The sequence below is a fragment of the Odocoileus virginianus genome, chromosome 4 (assembly GCF_023699985.2).
Source record: "Odocoileus virginianus isolate 20LAN1187 ecotype Illinois chromosome 4, Ovbor_1.2, whole genome shotgun sequence".
In the NCBI taxonomy this organism is placed as follows: Eukaryota; Metazoa; Chordata; class Mammalia; order Artiodactyla; family Cervidae; genus Odocoileus; species Odocoileus virginianus.
Genome location: NC_069677.1, coordinates 33,763,584 through 33,787,074, shown reverse-complemented (window position 1 = coordinate 33,787,074; position 23,491 = coordinate 33,763,584). Strand labels below are relative to the sequence as shown.

At 36.8% G+C, this 23,491-nt stretch overlaps 1 protein-coding gene across 3 annotated transcripts in view; it reads left to right on the top strand.

The window, feature by feature from the left end:
* Window positions 1–23,491, top strand: part of NAALADL2 (N-acetylated alpha-linked acidic dipeptidase like 2) — a 1,503,552-nt gene that overhangs the window by 397,597 nt on the left and 1,082,464 nt on the right. Inside the window, exon 1 of one of the 3 annotated variants that reach the window (XM_070466386.1) lies at window positions 19,079–19,324. The exons of the other annotated variants lie outside the window; for them this stretch is intronic. Within the exon in view, the coding sequence (XP_070322487.1) occupies window positions 19,282–19,324 (43 nt within the window). The 5' untranslated portion in view covers window positions 19,079–19,281. Of the gene's footprint in view, window positions 1–19,078; window positions 19,325–23,491 lie in introns of those variants that run through there. 3 annotated transcript variants of the gene reach the window in all.

Here is a 23,491-nt window from a genome sequence, read left to right as displayed (position 1 = left end):
TGCTACAGGCAGCATGGCCTTCTGTCAATTGGAAGGGAAGACCGAGTTCTTTGCTATCTCTAGGCTATCTCTTATGTTGCCCATTATGCTCCCCACTCCCCTGCTACTCTTCAAATATTCTTATGGCTGGCTCCTCATATTTTATCTCTGTTCTAAGAATTATTTCCCTAATAATCTTTTGACTTCTTGTTATTCTTTCACGTCACATCCTACCCTTGTCTCTTACGTTACCCTGTTACATTGAGTATTTGCTTCTTTGCTTTGTTCACAGCTGTCTCTCCAACTAGAATATAACCTTGGTGTGAGAGACTTCATCTGGATATTCAGAACCTTGGACGGGCAGCAGTAGAGATGAATGGCTGAGTCACTAAAAACCACATTGGTTGGTTTAAATCCTGACTGTCATTTGCAAAATCTTACGCAAGCTTCTTATCCTTTCTGAGTGTCATTTGTAAAATGGACACTGTAATTAGAAAAATTAGAATAATAGAACAAGGATTTCATGAATTAATATGTATAAATTACTTGGTATGCAATAAGACCTTATTAAACATCAGAAAGCTAAATGTCACAGTGTCTGATGCCTACTAATTAATAAATAAACATTTGCTCAATGAATGAATGATATAGAGCTCTGTATCAGAAAGACTGGAATTTGACTGCCTGTTCTACCATGCATGGTTTCCTGGTGGCTCACTGGTAAAGAATCTGCCTGCAGTTCAGGAGACCTGGGTTCAGTCCCTGGATGGGGAAGATCCCTTGGATAAGGGAATGGCTACCCACTCCAGTATTCTTGCCTAGAGAATTCCATGGACAGAGGAACCTGGCAGGCTAGACTGGACACAACTGAGCAACTAACACAACACTCTACCATACATGACATTGGCAGAGTTACTTTTTGTAACCTCAATTTCTTTGTGTAAAAAATAGTATTGACTTTATTGGCGCTTTTGTTAAGGATAGAATGAGGCATGCTTTTTATAGCATGTTTTATGATTTACCTTTGTTAAAAAAAAAAGGGGTGGGGGGGGGCTTCCCTTGTGGCACAGTGGTTAAGAATCCTTCTGCCAATGCAGGAGACACAGATTCGATCCCTGATCAGTAAAGATCCCACATGTCATGGAGCAGCCAAGCCCGTGTGACACTATTGAGCCTGTGCTCTGGAGCCCAGGAGCCATAACTACTGAGTCTATATGCTGCAACTACCAAAGCCCAAGAAGCCTGAGTACCCTAGAACCCATTTCTGCCACAAGAGAAGCCCCTGTAATGAGATGCTATTGCATAGTGACAAGAGTAGCCTCGGCTCACTGCAACTAGAGAAAAGTCTGCACAGCAGTGAAGACCCAGCACAGCCAAAAATAAATAAACAAAATCAACAAAAATTTGAAAAAAAGAAGAAGCCTTAGTTATTGTTCTTATTCTAGGCTGCAGTTCCTATTCAGAGCCCTGCCTGTGGCCACTTGTAACTGTTGTTGAGATAATTATCCTTAATAATTGTAGTCATTAAAACTATTTGGCTATAAATAACTAGATCAAATTCAAACTAACTTTAGCCTAAATGAATTAATAAATTAATGAAAGCAGAATTATTATAACTAGAAGAGTGAACAAGAACTATTCATGGTATGTTGACAATTTAAATCTACTCTTGTTCTTCATTGCCCCTTAAACTTTATGGATTCAATCTTTTCCCTGTCTTGGATGAAAATACTGGCAGATATGATGACTTTTCTTTTCACTGCCACAGAATGAAACTGTCCTATGGTGGTTTGGTCACTAAGTCATGTCTGAATATTGCGACCCCATGAATTGTAGCCCACCAGGCGCCTCTGTCCATGGAGTTTCCCAGGCATGAATACTGGAGTGGGTTGCCATTTTCTTCTCCAAGGGATCTTCCCCACCTAGGCATAGTCACTTTAAATCACAAACATAATTTCAATTTAGTAACTAGAATATGCTGGTGCATTCACTTTTTATTGTTGTTATAACAACAAAAGGCTTCCCTGGGAGCTCAGCTGGTAACGAATCCACCCCCAATGCAGGAGACCTGGGTTCAATTTCTGGGTCAAGAAGGTCCCCTGGAGAAAGGATAAGTTACCCACTCCAGTATTCTTGGGCTTACCTGGTAGCTCAAGTGGTAAAGAATCTGCCTGTAATGCAGGTGACCTGCGTTTGATCCCTGGGTTGGAAAGACCCACGGAAGAGGGCATGGCAACACGCTCCACTATTCTTGCCTGGAGAATCCCCATGGACAGAGAAGCCTGGTGGGCTACAGTCCATGGGGTCACAGAGTCAGACATTAAAAAAAATCTTGAAAAAGACAGATTCATTTTCTTACAGTTCTATAGATCAGAATTCCAACATGCATTTCCCTGGGCTAAGACTGAGGTATCTGGAAACCTGAGGAAGGATCTGCCTTTTCCAGCTTGTAGAGGCCACTTGCATTCATTGTCTTATATCCCCTTCTTCCATCTTAAACAATAGAAGATCAAGTCTTTTCCAGATTGCATATCTCTGACCCTCCTTTCTGTCTGTTTCTCTTCTACTTTTAAGGACTTAAGGACTCAAGGACTCATGTCATTAGATTGGGCCCATCAAGGTAATTCAGTGTAAATTCTGCATCTCAGGGTCACTTGGTTAGTAACTCTAATCATGTGTACAACCTTAATTCCCTTTTTTCCTGTAACATGATAAATACACAAGTTCAAAGGCTTAGGGCTTGGCTGTCTTTTGGGATCATTGTACTGCCTACTATATCTGGCTGTTTAAAAAATCCAGCCAATTAGATTGGGTTTTCTTTAGATTGAGTCTTATAAGGCATGAACCAGGATTCTTCCATTTTTACCTTCCAGTGGTAGCATATGCATTTTACATTCTAAAACATTCCATATGATCCCCTGGAAATCTCTCTACTCAGGCTCATGACTCAAAGTTAGCATTCTGCCAATTTTACCCCCAAAAGATGGATTAGTCTCACAGCATAGCAGTTGCTCTCTACAAAGAAAGCTGTTCATCAGTTCCTTCACCCAACATTCTCTTACACTCTCTCTAATTATTGATTGGACTAAGAGATCTGAAAGTTAACAGAACAGGCTCTTGAAACCATTTCTTTATGAATTTAATTTGTGTAAGGTCAGAATGGTATTATCATATTCATTGAGACAATGAGTCCAAATAGCCTGGTACATATTTTTAAGTTACTGTATCATAGAATCCAAAGGCTAGATCTTCTGAAAGACTACAGTCTTCTGGAACTACAGAAATTAATAATAATTAAAAAAAATTCTCTCTTTATCTTTTATCTATATTTTCCTACAAATCAGCTTCATTATTCTGCTTTCTGTGAATTGCTATTCTATGGTCCTTGGCCTCATGGCTGAACATGGCTGTGTACATAGCATCTTTACATATTATAAGCCAAACCTTGGTTCTCTTCCAGATTTCCAGGAGGCAAAATCTCTTACCTGCCTAGCTGGAGCTTCATGTCCATACTGGTCCAATCAATAGTAACTTGTGGAAAGAGCTATGTCTTATAGAAGAAAACACTCCCTTACTATAGATTTGGGGGATAGATAAGAGAGGATCATTTGACTTGGGAAAGTCTTCCAAAAATTGTATCACAGTAGTCTGTAAGTCTTATAATAACAACAAAACAAAAACAATAATGATTATAGTCGAAGTTTGTTGAGAGCCTTTTTAGATCAAGCCCTGAATTATTATATGAAATAATCACCTTGGTGGTGCTAGTGGTAAAGAACCCGCCTGCCAATTCAGGAGACATAAGTGATGCAGGTTTGATCCCTGGGTCAGGAAGATCCCCTGGAGGAGGTCAGGGCAACCCACTCCAGTATTCTTGCCTGGAGAATCCCATGGACAGAGGAGCCTGGCAGGCTACAGTCCATAGGGTTGCAAAGAGTCAGACATGACTTAAGTGACTTAAGAGACACACACACAAACACATCACCTCAACCCATGTGGAGGTTCATGTGTTTTCTCCATTTTAATGAAAATATTGAAGCACTGAGAAGTGCAATAATTTGCTAAAGATCACATGAGGAGTTAGTAGTGACTGGGACCTAAATCCACCATTCCCTGACTCCAAAATCCGTACAAAAGATGTCAGTGGAATGATATCCACTGTGTAATTTTAACAGAAAAAAAGCATATTTTAAAATGTTTTGTGGATTATTAGAATTTATATCTCTATTCATGCCTACACCTGTGACCATGTGTTTATCTATATCTCTCTATACATCTATATTGTTTCTGTAGCAATCTACCCATACAACATCCCTTTTCCTCTTTCTCTTTAGTATATATATTTAAAAGTTAATACTGGATAATTCTGAGAACAAAATCATTTGTTATTTAAATTACATTTTTTCTGTCTGTATTTTTGTTCATGATGATATATTATTAATGATTATAAGAAGATAATCTTCATTTGTTTTCTAAAGAGCAGGAAATGTTAAGCTCATTTTTTAATTTTGCTAGGTCTCTAAAGAGTGACAGTTTTTCCTTAGGTGGCTTCTTGTCTGCTTTCTTCCGCGGCTCAACCAAAATTGTCCTGCTGTTTCCCTTTTCTAACTAAAATCCCCCAAATCAACATGGTGGCTAAGACACTTGCATTTTCTTTGTAAAAGTGTGGGTTTATAAGAAGCAAGCTGTGAAATATCTGCTGAGTGACATTTATAGCCACCCTCCTGTTCAATAGAACATCCAAGTTTTATAGTTTTAAATTATCTGACAGTTTTTCCTCCTAGATCCCTTTTAAGAGTGCTTAATAAAGTTTACAACAATTTCTTTCCTTATTTACCAAACACTTATTAAACACTTATTTGAGTGGACTCACTCAGTCACTCAGTCATATCCGACTCTGTGGCTGCATGGACCATAGCTGGCCAAGGTCCTCTGTCCATGGGATTCTCCCAGCAAGAATACTGGAGAGGGTTGCCATTTTCTACTCCAGGGGATTTTTCCCACCCAGGGATCAAACCCCCATCTCTGGCATCTCTTGCATTGGCAGGCAGATACTTTACCACTAGTGCCACCCTATTTATACACAAAAAAATATGGTTTTATATGTTAGCTATTTGCCAGCACTAAGAAGCTCAGATTCCATTTAGAAATATCAGAGACATAAATTAGAAGTAAATTATATAGATATCTTTGGCAGTTTTCTAAAGCACATTTAGGAGTCTCTTGGCTTTTATCTTTCTAGTTTAATATGAAGAATAGTCAAGAATAATAAATAAGACTTTTTTCTTAAAATAGTAAGTGAATACTCTCTTTGATTATTTAAGTAGTACATAATTTGTTTTAAAATATGAAAAGTCAAGAAGGATGTAAAGATGAAATTAGATGTTAGTCATTAATTCTATAATGTAGCAACTGTATTTTAATATTTTAGCATGTATCATATATTTTGATAAAAAATATACCACAATAATGTGTTAAATATTTTGTAAGTCAGTGAATAGTCCTGTATTAACACTTGTAGATTATTACACTATACTATTTTCTAGCTTATTTAAAAATCTCCTGTTGCTATTTTTTATTGCTTATATTTTTATATTATAAAAAACACTGATAAATATTTTTCTATAAACTAATTTGCATACTTTTCTGATTATTGTCTTGGAAAATTTCCTAGGAAATTTCACATGGTATGATCACTGTTTAATACTTCATATAATATTTAATATGAAATATTTAATGTACTTCATATATATTTTGCTAAATTGTTCAGAAAGCTTGTAACACTTCTGCTCTGTTTGTGAGGGAAATTCTACTTGACTTACTTTCTGAGATAAAACTAGTCAACTGGATGAAATATCTGAAATAATTATTTTCAGATATTGGACAATAGGGAGTTTGGCTTGTGATCCCTGAGAAAAAGGAATCAAATAAGGTGAACCATATAATTATCCTGGATTTCTATCCAGAAGAAATTTTCAGAATATGATGGCAGGAGGAAGGGCCTACATTTGTCCAGAGTTGAAAAGATAGATTAAACTTTGGTAAAAATGAGATACCACTATGTGGAGACAATATATGAGATAAGAGAGCTAAACAAAGAAAGACCTCCAGATAGCTGCACGGTAATCCTTTCAAGCCTTTGAGCACCGATCAAAGCAAATAAACATCTACTTCTCCTTCCTTAACTATGCTAAAGTCTTTGTGTGGATCACAACAAATTGTGGAATATTATTAGTGAAATGGTAATACCAGACCACATTATCTGCCTCCTGAGAAACCTCTAAATAGGACAAGAAACAACAGTTACAACTGGACATATAACAATGGACTGGTTCAAAACTGGGAACGGAGTACATCAAGGCTGTATATTGTCACCCTGCTTATTTAACTTATATGCAGAGTACATCATGTGAAATTCCACGCTGGATGAATCACAAGCAAGAATCAAGATTGCCAAGAGAAATATCAACAACCTCAGATAGGCAGATTATACCACTTTAATGGCAGAAAGTGAAGAGGAACTAAAGAGCCTCTTGATGAAAATGAAAGAGGAGATTGAAAAAGTTAGCTTAAAACTCAACATTCAGTAAACTAAGATCATGGCATCCAGTCCTATCATTCCATGGCAAACAGATGGTGAAAATGTGGAAACCATGTCAGATTTCATTTTCTTGGACTCCAAAATCAATGTGGAAAGTGACTGAAGTCATGAAATTAAAAGACACTTTCTCCTTGGAAGAATAATTATGAAAAACCTAGATAGTGTATTAAAAAACAGATACATCACTTTTCTGACAAAGGTCAATATAGTCAAAGCTATGGTTTTTCCAGTAGTCATGTATGGATGTGAGTGTTGGATCATAAAGAAGACTAAGCACTGAAGAACTGATGCTTTCAAGTTGTGGTGCTGGAGAAAACTCCTTAGAGTCCCTTGGACAGCAAGGAAATCAAACCAATCAATCTTAAAGAAAATTAACCCTGAATATTCATTGCAAGGACTGATTCTGAAGCTGAAACTTCAGTACTTTGGCCAATTGACACGAAGAGCTGACTCATTGGAAAAGACCCTGATGGTAGGAAAGACTGAGGGCAGGAGGAGAAGCGGGCAACAGAGGATAAGATGGTTGGATGGCATCATTGACTCAATGGACATGAGTTTGAGCAAGCTCAGGGAGATAGTGAAGGACAAAGAAGCCTAGCGTGCTGCAGTTCATGGGGTTGCCAAGAGTTAGACAGGACTGAGCTACTGAAAAATAACAGCAACAAAAAACAATTAGAATAAAAGGTGAAATTACATGATGTAGCACAAAGAGTATCCCATTGGGCAATTCCAATTCCAAAAGAGCTCTAAATTGGACAATTTCTAGAGTTTACACAGGGCTAGGAATCATTCATCTTCCCACCAACAAGAGTAGGGAGACCTGTTGACTGTACAAGGTATCTAAAGTGTCATATACCTTAGTGGTGTGGCTAAAGTAGTTCTAGAGTAACGGCTTCTCTAGGGCTGCCTTCAAAAATTAAGAAACATTCTCAAAATGATTAGGCTGATCTACAAATAACAGTCCTTCTAGACAAAGTCCAACATTTTTAAAGAAGTACAACAAAATTCATCGCTCAACAATGTACATACAAGTGACACAGTCAAAATGTTCTGCATCCACTCAAAAATTACTAGACATGCAAAGAAACAGAAAATTAAGACTCATAATCAAGAGAAAATTAGCGAATAAAAATAGACCCAAAATGATAAAATTAGCAGATAATTTTAAAACTACTGTTATATATTTATATGTGCACAATGATATAATGACAAACATGAAACTAATGAGGAAAAAATGGAAGATATAAAAATGTTAGAATGTTAAAAATGTTAGAAGTTCCAAATAGAACTTCCAAATAAGAAAAAAATATATATCTATAAGAAATGAAAATTTCCCTGTATAGTAGTTATAGTAGAATAGACACTGCAGAAGAAACCATTAGTCAACACAGAGTTATAACAAAAGAAATTATTTAAACATAAGTACAAAAGAAAAAGGACTGAAAAATAATAACAGAGCTTCAGTGACTTGCTGAATATCTATACCTATATATTTGTATCTTTATGTTATCTATATGTTTATTTATACCATATCTATAATAAGAGTCCCAGAGGAAAGAAGCCTGAAGAGAGGAGAGACAGATATTTAAAGACAGCAATTAATGGCAGAATTTTTTAGATTTTGGTGAATATTCTAAACTGACAAACTCAAGAAACTCAGCAAACTCAAAGCATGATAAAGAAAATCACACAATGACGTAAAAATCAAATGAAACAAAAATAATGAATGACAAAGAAAATGAAAACAACAAGATGCAAAAGACACATGGCATACAATAGAGAAAGGTTAAGAAAAACCATAGACTTCTTGTCAGAAACTATCTAAACCCTATGGCAAGGGGAAAATCTTTTAGCATGCTGAAAGAAAAAGACATATCAATCTAGAAATTCAATGTGCAGAAAAAATACTTTTGAAGAATAAGTGCTAAGTAAACACTTTTTCAGGCAAACAAAAACTGAGAGAACTCATCATCAGCATACAAGAAATAAAAGAAAAGTGAATTTTTCAGGAAGTAAGAAAATGGAACTAGAATCTACACAAAGAGCATAAAATTGGTGAATATGTAGGTAAATATAAGAAAGTATTTCACTCACTTTTAATATATTAAAGAATAATGGACTTGCTAAAACAAAGACAGTAACAGTGTTTTTTGAAAAGGTTTATAACATATGTAGTAAAAAAATATATGATATCATAATCACAAAGGACAGGAGGGGAAAATGGTAGTATACCAGTATCAGTCTCTTATTTGTGAAATTATATACTATTTTTTTTTCTATTTATTTTTATTAGTTGGAGGCTAATTACTTTACATCATTACAGTAGTTTTTGTTATACATTGAAATGAATTAGCCATGGATTTACATGTATTCCCCATCCCAGTCCCCCTTCCCACCTCCCTCTCCACCCAATCCCTCTGGGTCTTCCCAGTGCACCAGGCCCGAGCACTTATCTCATGTACCCAACCTGGGCTGGTTATCTGTTTCACCCTAGATAATATACATGTTTCAATGCTGTTCTCTTGAAACATCCCACCCTCGCCTTCTCCCAGAGTCCACAAGACTGTTCTATACATCTGAGTCTCTTTTTCTGTTTTGCATATAGGGTTATCGTTACCATCTTTCTAAAGTCCATATATATGTGTTAGTATACTGTAATGGTCTTTATCTTTCTGGCTTACTTCGCTCTGTATAATGGGTAACTGGTGATAATTTTAAGTTGAATATTGTGAAACCTTAAGCAACGAGAGAGTCAGAGAGGAGAGCAAAATCAAGAAATTAAGATACAAAAAAAAAAAAAATTGCTAAGAAGCAAATAGTACAGCTGAATTTGGGTCCTAAGACATATATACTCAAGGAGAAAGAAAAAAAGGACAAATGCAGCTAATTGAAAACAAATAGCAAAATGGTAGAATTAAATACAACTATATTGATAATTACATTCATGTAACATAATACTACAATTAGAAGGAAAAGACTATTAATCTGGATTGTCAAAAAAAATGGCATTCCCACTTTATACTATTTGAGAGAGATTTCACTTTAAAGATAAAAAACATTAAAAAATAGAAGAGGGCACACTATGAAAAACAATAAATATCAGATAAAGTAGAATTTAGAACAAGAAATTTTATTAAAAGAAGGACATTTTATAATGACAAAGTCAATTTATCAGAGGATATAAAAATCCTAAATGTGTTTTCACCTAATAATAAAGCTTCAAGATAAATAAACTAACACTTGCAGAACTAAAACGAAAAGAAAAATAATCCACAACTCTACTTGAAGATACAATACTAACACCTCTCTCTCAGTAACTGGTACTAAAAGTAGATAAAATATTTAGAACATTGCAGTCAAGAATCAAATTACATATTCATTTTCAATGCACACAGAACATTCACCAAGATAGACCTTGTGCAGGACCACAAAACACATCTCAATCAATTTTAAAAATTGAAATGACAGAGTGTATTCTTTATCAGTGGTGTTAAGTAGAAATCAAAAACAGAAAGATACCAGGAAAATCTTGAAGTTAATATACGTCTAAATAAGCCTGAGTCAATAATACATTTTAGGGAAACTAGAACATATGTTAAACTAAATTATATTGAACACATAAACTTGTCATAACTTGTGGGATACAGGTAAGTCAGCGGTTAGAAGGAAATTTATGGCTTTAGTGCTTTATTTTTTTAAAATAGGCAACTAAAATGAGTGTTGTAGGATTTTCCTTTGTGGTTGGCCCACCCTCATGCCTTGGGGGTATACTATCCTCTGTTCACCAAATAAAACTCTGAGGTGTAATCAAGTTGTAAAAAAAAAAAAAAAAAAAAAACAGTGTTGTAGACTTTTAAAATCCAAATTAACTAAAGGAATAAATAACATAGATATGAATAGAATTTAAAAGAATATAAAACTGTCAAAAATAGAGAAAAACAATATAAAGTCTGCTCTGGCACCCAGAGTTGTCTCCAGAGTAGTTCTCTTTTCTCTTCCTGGTGAGGGAGAGGGAGACACCATGACAGACACTTAAGTCTTGCTTCTCTCCAGGAGAAGGTGGAGTGTTGATTGCCTTCAACTGAAAGCAATCCTTATGCTAAAGTGGCATTTTGAACCTGGCATATTCTGGCCTTTTCAGAGGGAAGCAGAAACACTAGAAACACTGTGAATTAATTATCTCCTTTATGCTCTTTATTAATTCTATTTTATTTATTTTTAAAATAAATTCTATTTTAAAGTTTTTGGAGAAAGATGAGATATAATTGTGTTATGTTTTCAATTAGACAATCATCAAGCATTTATTAAATTCTTATAAATCTGGCAGGTCTGAGTATGTGCTAAGTTGCTTCAGCCGTGTCCAACTCTTTGCGACCCCATGGACTGTTGCCTGCCAGGCTCCTCTGTCCATGGGATTTCCCAGGCAAGAGTACTGGAGTGGATTGCCCTTTCCTCCTCCAGGGGATCTTCCCAACCTCAGGACAGAACGTCTGTCTTATGTCTCCTGTGTTGGCAGGTGGGTTCTTTACCATTAGGGACACCTGGGAAGCCTGAGGCAGGCTTAAAAAACATCAACTAAGAAGTGCACTAGATGTGTGCCTAGAGAGTTGGAAGACAAGGCCATATTCACCCTGTGTATTTTTAAAAACACTGAGGAAATAAAAATTAGTTGATAGAATAAAGGAGGCAGATGTGGAAACAGTGGAAACAGTGTCAGACTGTATTTTGGGGGGCTCCAAAATCACTGCAGATGGTGATTGCAGCCATGAAATTAAAAGACGCTTACTCCTTGGAAGGAAAGTTGTGACCAACCTAGACAGCATATGAAAAAGCAGAGACATTACTCTGCCAACAAAGGTCTGTCTAGTCAAGGCTATGGTTTTTCCAGTGGTCATGAATGGATGTGAGATTTGGACTGTGAAGAAAGCTGAGCACTGAAGAATTGATGTTTTTGAACTGTGGTGTTGGAGAAGACTCTTGAGAGTCCCTTGGACTACAAGGATATCCAACCAGTCCATCCTAAAGGAGATCAGTCCTGGGTGTTCATTGGAAGGACTGATGTTGAAGCTGAAACTCCAATATTTTGGCCACCTCATGCGAAGAGTTGACTCATTGGAAAAGACCCTGATGCTGGGAGGGATTAGGGGCAGGAGGAGAAGGGGACGACAGAGGATGAGATGGCTGGATGGCATCAGTGACTCCATAGACATGAGTTTGGGTAAACTCCGGGAGTTGGTGATGGACAGGGAGGCCTGGTGTACTGAGATTCATGGGGTCACAAAGAGTTGGACACAACTGAGTGACTAAACTGAACTGAAGTGAAAGGTTTTAGAAGACGTGGGAGGAACAGGGGCGGAACATGATGAGATAATTATTTAAAGCTACCATTTGCAATTGTATGTCTATCTCTATTTTTCTATTTATTCATTCTTAAAATTGCTCACATGTTGTTAATTCCTTGTTGCCCAAGGTGATAAAACACCACATTTTCAGCATCATCCTAGGATTTTTTTTTTTAATGGACTTTTTCCAATTTAATCTCTAATTCTGGGGGAAAAAAAAATCAGTCCAAAGAATCTATGTTAATCTCTCATTTTTTTCTCTTTTTTTTTTTCTTCTAATTTTGTAAATCTGGTCACCATAGGAAAGACAGCAGTCGTTCACTTCAGGGAAAGTCTATTTTAAGTACTGGCTACTGCGGGGTAAACAGAGGTTAGAGACTTTAATCCTTCATCTCCTCCTTTTCTCTAACAATGCTAGCTGGCAGGCAGTCAGCAGGTAAGTAGATGAGGAGCTTTCCGAAAGAAAACATTCCCTGTAGAAAGTAGTGAGTGGCCCATTGTGATGTTGAACAAAAGTAGTTCTCCTGGAATCATTTTTCTAGGAAACTTGTTATGCCACTTTGACTTTATTCAGTAAATATGTAAATAGAAGAAGAAAAGAAAGAAGAGATGGAAAAGAGATAAACTTTTCTTTGATCCCTCATAATTAATTTGTTCTTGTTGACTACTGCTTTTGTTGATATTTCATAATTTGAAACCAAAGCACTTAGTGTTAATTTTGATAAGTGATTTTTATAGTTACTGTGTTTATTTTGGACATGCTTATCTACTATTAATACTTTAAGATAATAAGTGAGAGGAATGGAATGTTTCTAAAGACTAAGAAACCTCACATTTACCTCAGCATCACCCTAGAAGAGAAAGTTGTTTCCCCCTGAACAACTGTTAAATGGTTTTTTTTTGTTTTTTTTTTTTGTTTTGTTTTTTTCATTTAGCTAGTATTTACCAAGTTCCTATAGCACAGTCGGGGCTTCCCTGGTAGCTCAGACTGTAAAGAATCTGCCTGCAACATAGAGAATCCCGGGTTCAATCCCTGGGTTGGGAAGACCTCAGGAGAAGGGAATGGCAATCCACTCCAGCATTCTTGCTTGGGAAACCCTTGGACAGATGAGTCTGGTGGGCTACAGTCCATGGAGCCACAAATAGTCAGACACGACTGAGCAACTAACACACAGATACACACACACACACACACAGCACAGTTGGCATTAATTGCTCTTTTTTTTTTTCCTTCTTTTTTTGAGGTTAGAGTGAAGAGGCTAAAGACTGGAAGTTATTTTTACCTCAGCATAAATGGGCTGTACTTTTTAATATTATTGGAGCTGTTTTAGGTTGCTCTTTGTCATGGAGATGAAGCTTCTGTTTTCAGGACTGGTCATTGCGGTGCATTTTGAGGAAATAATATTATGTCCAACTAAAGCTACCATTTAAGCATTTTCATTACATTTTAAAAAGATGACAGAGATAAATCATTCTGTCACCTTGGTGTTTCTATTAACACCAAGGGTTTTAGCTATAGATGTTTTTTCTAGCTTTATTGTAGATTTTTAACATACCCTAAAATTCTCAAGTTGATTAATTCACTGTTCTATGCAGTATCAGACAGTTAGCATGCATATTCTTTTGCTTTAATACTTTTCTTTAGGTCCCTCTTGAGAGAGTTTTGCCAGAGATTGTAGAATAATAGGTGATAATATGTAGATTAGTTACATGTGTGTGTGTGTGTGTGTGTGTGTGTGTGTGTGTGTATACCCTTCATTTTTAGTTCCATGATAATAATATTAAATATACAGTTAAACTTTTCTTAACTGTTTTCCCTTTTTCAGATGATACTTAGATGGCTGTCACAGCTAATCTTCCTACTATAAGTAGAATCCTGTGGGTAAGGGAGAGTGTGCTAACAGGGGTATATCATTTAAAAACTTTCTTGCATTTAAGCCAGGATTTCATGGGATCCTCATAAAAACTGCATAAATCATGGTACACTGTGATTACAAGCTTATATTTAGTATTTTGTTACTGGCTCTTCCACAGTCTGAAATAGCGTTGTTCCCAGCCGCAAATTAGACTGCTTTGTAATATCACTCCTACCTGACTTTCAGCTTGGCATCTTCATACGTCTGTTAATTTTATATGAGTCATTGTATGTTTTAATTATGTGAAGCAACTTATAAACCATAAGTAGCTGTTAAGCAACCTGTTGTGTTTGTGTGTGTATGTGTGTATTAGCATATAATTTAGATAGTTCCTGGGCTTCTTTGTTTAATAACACTGTAGTGGAAAGATCATTATAATGATAATACTCTCCTTGCTATTAATTACAGCTTATCTTGTTTCCTTGTTAATGGATGCTTCTTACTACTGAAGAAGATAGTTACTTCCTTTGTTCTCAATCAGTACTAATTCTCTTAAGAGTCTGTATGCAATTTTATGAAATAAGATGATAGAGAAATAAACATTTAGTTACAGTAGTATTAAAAGAATACTTTTGTCCACCAGTCAATCCTCATACAAAGCACTGCTGCTGCTGCTGCGGCTAAGTCGCTTCAGTCGTGTCCGACTCTGTGCGACCCCAAAGACGGAATCCCACCAGGCTCCCCCGTCCCTGGGATTCTCCAGGCAGGAACACTGGAGTGATTGCCATTTCCTTCTCCAATGCATGAAAGTGAAAAGTGAAAGTGAGGTTGCTCATTCGTGCCCGACTCTTCGCGACCCCATGGACTGCAGCCCACCAGGCTCCTCTGTCCATGGGATTTTCCAGGCAAGAGCACTGGAGTGGGTGCCACTGCCTTCTCTGACAAAGCACTGAGCAGGCCTTACTTTTCTTGACCAACATTATTTTATGTCACATATATAGAGAGGCACATGTGTATATATTATGTATCCAAACATTTAGAATTACAGTTTCAAGTAAATTTGGGGATATCAGAGAAGCCTGATGTAAATGAATTACATGTTACTGGAGGGTTAATGAGGATGAAAAATTATGGTGATAAAGGAGGGACATTATTGATTGTGCTCCTCCAACGGCTTAGCAGGTAAAGAATCTGCCTGCAATGTAGGAGATACAGGAGACACAGGTTCAATTCCTGGGTCAGGAAGACCCTCTGAAGGAGGAAATGGCCACCCACTCCAGTATTCTTGCCTGAAAATGAATCTCACGGACAGAGGAGCCTGGTGGGCTACAGTTCAAAGGGCCGCAGAGATGGACAGAACTAAGCGACTAAGCACGCACACATGACAAGGGCCAGTGAACATATGTGAACGTGGAAATAGGATGGCTATGTTTTAGGAAAATCATGGCAGATATAGAAAGGATGGATTAGAGGAAAGGAAGAATTTGTTTGTAGGGAGTTACTATTTTGGCAAGACTTGACAATGGCCTCACCTAAAGGAAATAGAAATTTAAGGAAGTGGATTTCAATGTTATCGATAGCACTTAGTGACTATTTGGGGAATGGGAGAGGTAAGTAGTAAGGATAAATCCTAAATTTTCATTTAGGGCAACTGGGTGGATGGTAATACCCAAATCCAGAAAAGATGGGGTAGAATATGTTAGACCAGCACACCCAAACATAAGAAAATCTTGTTTATCATTACCCATTGTTCTCCTATAGAATGTACTGTTCCCCACCCCTCCCTCTGCTTACCTAGAACTCAAAAATATTTGGCAGCTTTGAGGGTCAGAATCACCCCAGAAATTCTTGGCTGCAACCAACCAACAATATGTGATAAATAAGGGCTCTATTTTATGCAGATGAGCTTCTCTGGTGATAAGAGTTGTCTCCACCGGTTTTCTTCCTGGTAGGAAGACATTTTTACAAATGAAAAATTTCCTGTATAACTTTAAGTTTCCCTTACAAAAGGGGAAATGTATACTCTTATTTTTAGAGAGTAAGGGGGAAGGAAAGAGCTTTTCTTGAGTCTGCTCATTCTCAGGTGTCTTTTGTTCAAAATAATCCATATTTTAGAGAGCATATTTGAAGGGAACATATCCTTATACCTTGCAAGCACATCTACTTAGTTCCTGGAACTATAATCTCAAAAATCCACTCTGGTTGCTGAGCCTGGAATTTCCTTCCTATGATAGTTTGCAGGATTGCAATTTTGAGAGATTCTAATCCTTTTCTCTCTAGCCTTTTCTCTCCATGGATACCTATGCTTTTGACCAGGTTGTTGTTCTACTTGTGTTATACAATTTACTGAGAAAATAAGTACCATCTCTGTGTAATTATTCCAGGTATTGCAACACTTTACATACACAGTTCCATGTTCCATAGCATGCAATGCCAACATTTATAACTTTGAATAACTTCTTCATAATTTTTCTTTCAAATCTTCATATATATCTTCCCCGGAAAATCAGGCCTAAATAATCACTTCAGTAACTACATACAAAAAATTTAAACTGTAACATTGGTTTCTTCCAAATCTGTAGTTCCGGGTAGAACCTTTAAAATGAGTGACAGAGAACGGCATAACATTTTCTTTCGCTCACTCTCTCTTGGAGCATTTTAGAATACAATGCTGGGCATACAGATAAGTGACGTGGTTGGAAGTGTTAGTTAGTGTTAGTTTTTTATTATGTCACCTAAACTGTTTTTAAAAATATATACAATAGTTTTTATAGCAAGGTCTCTATACTTATAGAGCAGTGGTCCCCAACATTTTTGGCACCAGGGACTGATTTTGTGTAAGACAATTCTTCTATGAATGGGGAGGGGGAATGTGAGCAATGGGGAGCAGTTGTAAATACAGCTGAAGTTGTGTTTGTCATCACCACCCACCTCCTGCTGTGCTGCCCAGTAATTAACAGGGACTGGGGACCCCTGATATAGAGGACGCATTCATTCCAGTAACTTTCTCCCAAAGATTCTGAAAATTTTGATAATTTTAATAATTATATTAGTTTCTTTCTCACCCTTCAGTGAAGCTATTTTAACGTCAGTGATGCCTTTTGTTTTTGACGCATGTGAGTGTGTTTTAAACTAATGCATGCACTTTTTTCCTCTTTTGTTTACTTCGTTTATCTTTGATTCTTTTTTTCCAGAAATTTTTCCAAGTATCATCTCTTTTATCCTTCTAGTTCTTAATTATTTGCTCTTGCAGACAAACCTACCTACTCTCTCCTCCCATCTCTTTTCATTTTTGAAATTTAATTTGTCATTTTTCCCTCTTAAGTATTTTCCATTATCTTCTTTGCTAATCTATGTCCTTCTTTTCTTTGAGGTCCTTTATTTCAGCCTTTTTGATAATAGTAATTTGTTCATCTTTACAATACTTGTTGAAGGCATAGTATGTGTTTGAACTGTGATAGGTGCTAGGAATGTAGTGATGAACACAGAAAGGCTCTCTGACATTTTCACATTTTAAGGACAGAAATAATTAAGCTGTACATACAATACAATTTGGTAAGAACCATATGGAATGAAACGTTTTGAGCTATTAAGGGGGATCTGGAAGCACACAGAAGAGACCTCAACCAGAACTGGGTTGAAGAAGAATCCCTGCATGTGGATTAGTTAAGCAAAGAAGAGGTGATGAAGGCAGAATTTTTCTAGGCAGAGGAGGCCCAGGAGAGAGAGAGAGAATGTGTGTACTTAGGGCCCTTTATTAGTACTGAAACTGTTTCAGTGTAACTGGATGTATATTTGTGTCACTTTCTGCACAGCTGCAAAAGCTTTGGAGGTTTCTGTTTATTTTTATGTTTTACCTTTGCTCAAAAATAAGACCTCTCTGTTCTACTTTCATAACAACTTCCTGCATGCCATAATTCAGCTGGTAGATAATTGGTACTTTATACCTGTTGTTGACTAATTTTAGGTGCCTGGGGCAGGTATGTTAATACATTTCCATTTTTGTCATAATGAGTGAGGATTGATATATGTATTTCTCCTCTTATGGGGAAGTCAGAATGTGATGATTATAGTGTTTTATTGTCAAACATTCAATTTCAGGTCACTTGGTGAAGTATGAGCTTGGTGTGTGTGTTACACTATGCAATTGTACTAGGCAAAGGACTGCTTTATTTTAGAACAAACCACAATCTGGATTTTAAATCAGAGGTTTATGACATGTTGATAAAATGGGCCTTAGATAGTAAATGGTCAGTTCATTTTACAGGTGGAGAAACTGAGACCTGGAGAGGTTAATGAAGGAAAGAACTAACTGTGATGAGGATTTGGGTGCATGTATGTTTATTTTTATTCTGAAACTTTTGAGAATAACTATTCTACTTTTTATTGCCATTTCTGTTGTTTACATAATTTATATAATCATTTTTCACTAATAAGCTGGCAAACATGATGGATAGATTATTTTTACATTGAAAATTTAAAAAACTAGGAGATGTTTGAGTCTGAGTTCTTTTTTTTTTAAACTAATCTGACCAAGATGAAAAGTCAAGGAATTTTAGAGGAAGGAAATACAGATTGTTTTTTACTCTAGATGTCTTATGGGAGACAGGGATTAAATAAATTGACTTATTTTTGTCATCTACTTCCTCTCTTGTAAATGAATAAAGATAAATCTCCAGTGTGTGGCTCATCTTTGCTAGGGATGTGTGTTTTGTTTGAGGCAGAACAGTTGAACCTAATACTATGTTTCTGTTGAAAAGCAATGTAAATATCAGTACCCTTCTTTTACCAGTGAGGACCTTGAAGTGCTGTAAGATTGGATGGACTCATTTCTTTAAGGTTTCTCAGTTAATAAGTAACAGCTGATGTCAGAACACAGTGACATCAGAGCTGTGGTTCTGCATTCTTTCCATTCAGAAGGAGAAGGGAGGGAAGGAAGCGGGTGTAGGAAGAAAAGGAAGAGCTAGAGCTAGTTCTAGTTCACAGCTAGAACTAGAGCTACTCCAAAGCCTACACGTAACTAATTCCCATGGTGTCCCTTATTTTCCCATATTTTTTTTAGTGGACGTTGCAAAATTCACTTTAAATTTTACTTTATTTCTATAAGGTAAGCAGATTGGGAGCACTAAAAAAACAAACAAAACACTGGGTCTGTTCCACGCCATGGTGGTAGTACAGACACTCTTTTGGCAGGAAGTATTGATAAGTTTCTGGACTAAAGCGAAAGTAGGGAATTAAAAGTTAACACCAAAATTGAAACAAAGCCACGTTTTGTGAAGCGCACACTAATAGCAGTCCATTGGATCAAAGGATATGATCTCACTTCACAGTAAAACAGGTCTTGCAAGCCCAGGTAACTCAGGAAGCAGAATGGTAATTATTCACAGAAGAAAGCAGGTAGTATACTGTTACATTACTACAGAGGAAAGTCAGCAGGTCACCGGCTTGCAGGGTAACTGACACAGCTGAAGCTGCTTGGCCCCCTTTAAACAGAAGTAGTAAAATGGGAGAGAATGAAGCAAGTTTACCTAATACTGCTTTGCAGGGTAAGTGCCAACAGCCTCTGAAATGGTTACAATCAGATGTGTAAGTGGTGTCGATTACAGAGTGTGTGTGTCTCTGTGTGTGTGTGTGTGTGTGTGCGCGCGCGGGCACCCCTGCTGCATTTCAAGGTGTGCTTTGAGGGTGGGGAAAGAAGTGGGGATTGTTTCTGAAGAAGCAGCTGTCTCGTCCGTTTTTCTCAACTACTCAACCTACACAGAAACACAAATTTGGTGGAGTAGGGAAAACCTTATCTTACTTGAGCTATACTGCTGGAGAAATGGTACAACCTACTTCCAGTCCATTTTCATGCGAAACTCTTCCCAATATTGGCAGAATATTGATTTTTGTCCTTGCCTGTGAGATTTTTATTTGTAATCAAATTTTACCATCTCTGGGATTTACCAGCCAAGTGTCCTTGTAATTAATATTACCACTTTTTTAAGGTAGGAAACAAGTCTCAGAGGGCAGCGTCTGGTTGGGGAGAGTGGTTGGTTTTATAGGTCTTACTTTACCTTTGTCCTTTAAAGGAACTGGCTTTATTGACATTGGCTTGACCAGGCTACTGTGCCTAGCCTTGTTGACTGAAACAAATACAAGTTGCATCACACTTTCTACTTTTTTGAGTGAGAAAATTTCTTTAAAAAAGAAAAAAAGGGCAGAAGGCATATTTTTTGCTGTAATTTCTAGTAGTCTACTCTCTTGTTAATTATTTACCACCTTTACTAGTGACATTTTGATCAAGGTCTTTATAAAGAAGTCTCCTTGATATGATGTTTTTATTTCCTTAAATATGTTCTTGTGAAGCTTACCAACAAGAGAATACTCAAACACCTGTTTTCCTTTAAGTGTATGTAACCAAAAACACAACTACATCTGTGAAATGTAACACATCTGAGTATAGCAAGACCATCATAGACATGCTTGGTTATAAACATGTATCACCCATTTTTAGAGAGTTAAATAATCTTCCAGAATACCTGTTTTTTTTTTTTTTTCTGTATTTTCATTAATCCTTTCTCTACTTACTTTGCTTAAAAAATCCCAGAATTGTATTTCTATTTCTGTGTATTTCCTAAAAAAAAAAAAGAAAGAAAGAAAATTTGAAACACTGTGTAAAATGCTATTAAAAAGTACCTTTAATGTAAAGAGTAATTTTAAAAGTTATTTATTGCTTTCTATTGAAGAAAAGCAGCAAGGTAAAAGAATCATTCAGTATAACTCTATGAAATAATTTGTGTTTTATGGATAAAATGTATGTGATTATAACATATGCCTTACCTGTTTCTGTAATGTTTTTCCATGGGAAAGTATATAGGAAGCATCTAGGTTGTTTGAGTTGTTCATATAATAATAATTTCGTATCATATGTGTATGACTGTTTGGCAACCCCCAGAATAGCCCATCGTAGCCTGTCTTGTACATCATCTGTGTCTGTGTTCGGGATTGAAATAAACTGAGGAGTACCCTGGCAGCTTTCCTGTCCCCTCATCATCCCTCTTTGTGTCAGGGTCAGGGATAATATTTGCTTCTTATTTTAGAGTCCCAGAATGTGCCTAGATTGTCTGTTGTTTTGTGGGGGTTTTTGTCTCTTTTTTTCCTGACCCTTTTATATCTGTTCTGAGTCTGGTAATATGTTCCATTTGCGAAGGGTGAATTTCTCTTCCTCCTATATATTGGTTTTTCCAATTATTTTCAAAATCAATTATTAGCACAAATCAGAAAAACATGCATAAAATTTAAAGTAAGAGCTATGGTAAATAATTTGAATGTCATGGTTTGAGTTAGAAAGCAGTGTGCCTTGATTCATAAAGCTTTTGTAGCTGGGGAATACTTGTGAGATCAGTTCTATCCTGGGGTATTTTCCTTTGTATACTCTGCCTAAACTTTTCAATAAGGAATGTGTTCTCTTCTGATCTTATCTGAGTTGAAATGCATCCTTGGTAGGTCTACAAATAGTTCAGATCTCTCTTCTTGGAGTGTTGAAATGCTTCCATTCTAGACATATTTGCCTTAAGATTATTCAGTGAACCTATTAATCAGTGAGAATTAATGAGAAACAAGGTGCTTCATTAGTTTGAAATTACTTCTGGATCTTGTTTTAATTATAAAGGAAAACACAGTGAGAATAATTTTTGCCTTTATTTGTATGTGTGAAGGTAAGAGAGTTTGCTAAGGTTGTCTAATAACAAACCAAGATATATCCAGGAGTCTTTATTTATGGATTGCTCGAACAGTATTCTATTTTCTGTGCAATAATCAGTCTTATATCTGAGCCTGAGTTTTAAAATTATCAAAGTAAATGAAAAATGCATTTTGAAATGTTGTTTAATTTTTCTTTTGACCTAATAGCATTTATAGAGATTCTAAAGTTCTCTAAAATAATACTGCTTATAATCAGCTCTGCCACAAATAAGTATTCTTAAACAGAAACGACTATATTCAGGTGTTTTGTACATTTAGCCTATAGATGATTTAAATGTTTTGGCTATGAAGATAATAAGTACTTAATAAATGATAGATTATCATTAGAACTCCATCGTATGTTTTGAATAATGGTTTTCTAAGGCCATTGTATGTATCTAGATTATCTAGACTCACTGGGCCATCTCTAGTTACAACTTGAAGGGCTAGCCATAGACACTGTCAAAGATTATTCATTTTAGCACTATATCCTGTAGGCCTCTGACCATTATTATATCCAAGCTGCTGGTAGATTATGTCCTGATTAAGAGCCCATAAGCTATCAACATTTAATGTTTCCAATGATATTGGGAATCTATCTTTTCCTGAAGGAGAGTGAAATCTTTCCAAAGTTATCTTCGGCTTAATGTGAACAGATTTCAATTATCTTTTCTAACCTAAGAAGCAATCTCTCCCTTTTAGCCTCAGTGATAAAGTTAACTCAACAGACAATTATGTAAAACCTTCATACATGAAGGTCCATATATGGATTTTTATGGATTCATAAAATAGAATTATCTTGGGTAGAAAAGAATACTAAAAAATGTTTTCTAATTTTTGAAAATAAAATAAAATGTACAAACAATATGGCATCAGGAATAGGGATGAGTGCATTTTTTCATTGTTATTTGCTAAGGAAAGGAAGCAGCATTTCCTTACATAATATCTGTAAGCACATGTACCACTTAGTGGCAAATTGTCAGTCTGTGACAGTAGTGAATGGCCATGGCTGAGATGACAGGATGGTGGCAACTCCCTTCTTGGCAGGGAGTTATTTGGAAATTGACTGAGGATAAGGTTTCTCTACAATCCTGGAGACCCAGGTTCTATTCCCGGGTCTGGAAGATCCTGGGGAGATGGGAATGGCTACCCACTCCAGTATTCGTGGCTGGAGAATTCCAGAGACAGAAAATCCTGGAGGGCTACAGTCCCTGAGAGTCACAACGAGTCAGACACAACTAAGCTACCAACGCGCACACACACAAGATTTCTCCAGAGGGTATCCTTGAGCAGGTAAGGGACCCTAACCTAGTCTCTCTCAGGAAGGACAGGCATTTTCTGCTTCTCCCAGGTGTCTCATTAACAGGCAAGGCAGACCCTAGTCAGAACTGTTTAAAAAAAAAGTAGGTGGGGGGGATAATCTCTCAAGGTTCAGCTGTGTTCCTCATCTGCGGACTCCCTCCTACCTCAGGAATTCAGCCCCAGGAGCTCTTGTTTTTCTTCTCCTCTTCCTTGGTCAAACAGGTCCAAGGCCACCTGCCTTTTTGTAAAGGATTGTTGTTCAGTCATTCAGTCGTGTCCAACTGTTTTGCAACTCCTTGGACTGTATGTGGCCTGCCAGGCTCCTCTGTCCATTGGATTCTCAGCAAGAATACTGGAGTGGATTGCCATTTCCTTCTCCAGGGGATCTTCCCAACCCAGGGATGGAACCCATGTCTGCTGCATTGTCAGGCAGATTCTTCACCACTGAGCTACCAGGGAAGCCGTTTGTAAAGGATGTGATTTATCCTTGGAATTATTTTAATAACAGGAATCTCTTGAGTTCAGTGCCAGAACAATCTTGTGAGAGGGGATCTCTTTGAGTGGAGTTTCCTCTGAGATACTTAACACACCCTCTGCTCTCAAACTGCCTGCTTATCAGCTCCTTGGATGTTTTTGAACACCTTCTAATTAAAGTCCTTTTTCTTACCTCAGTTCTTTGTTCTTTA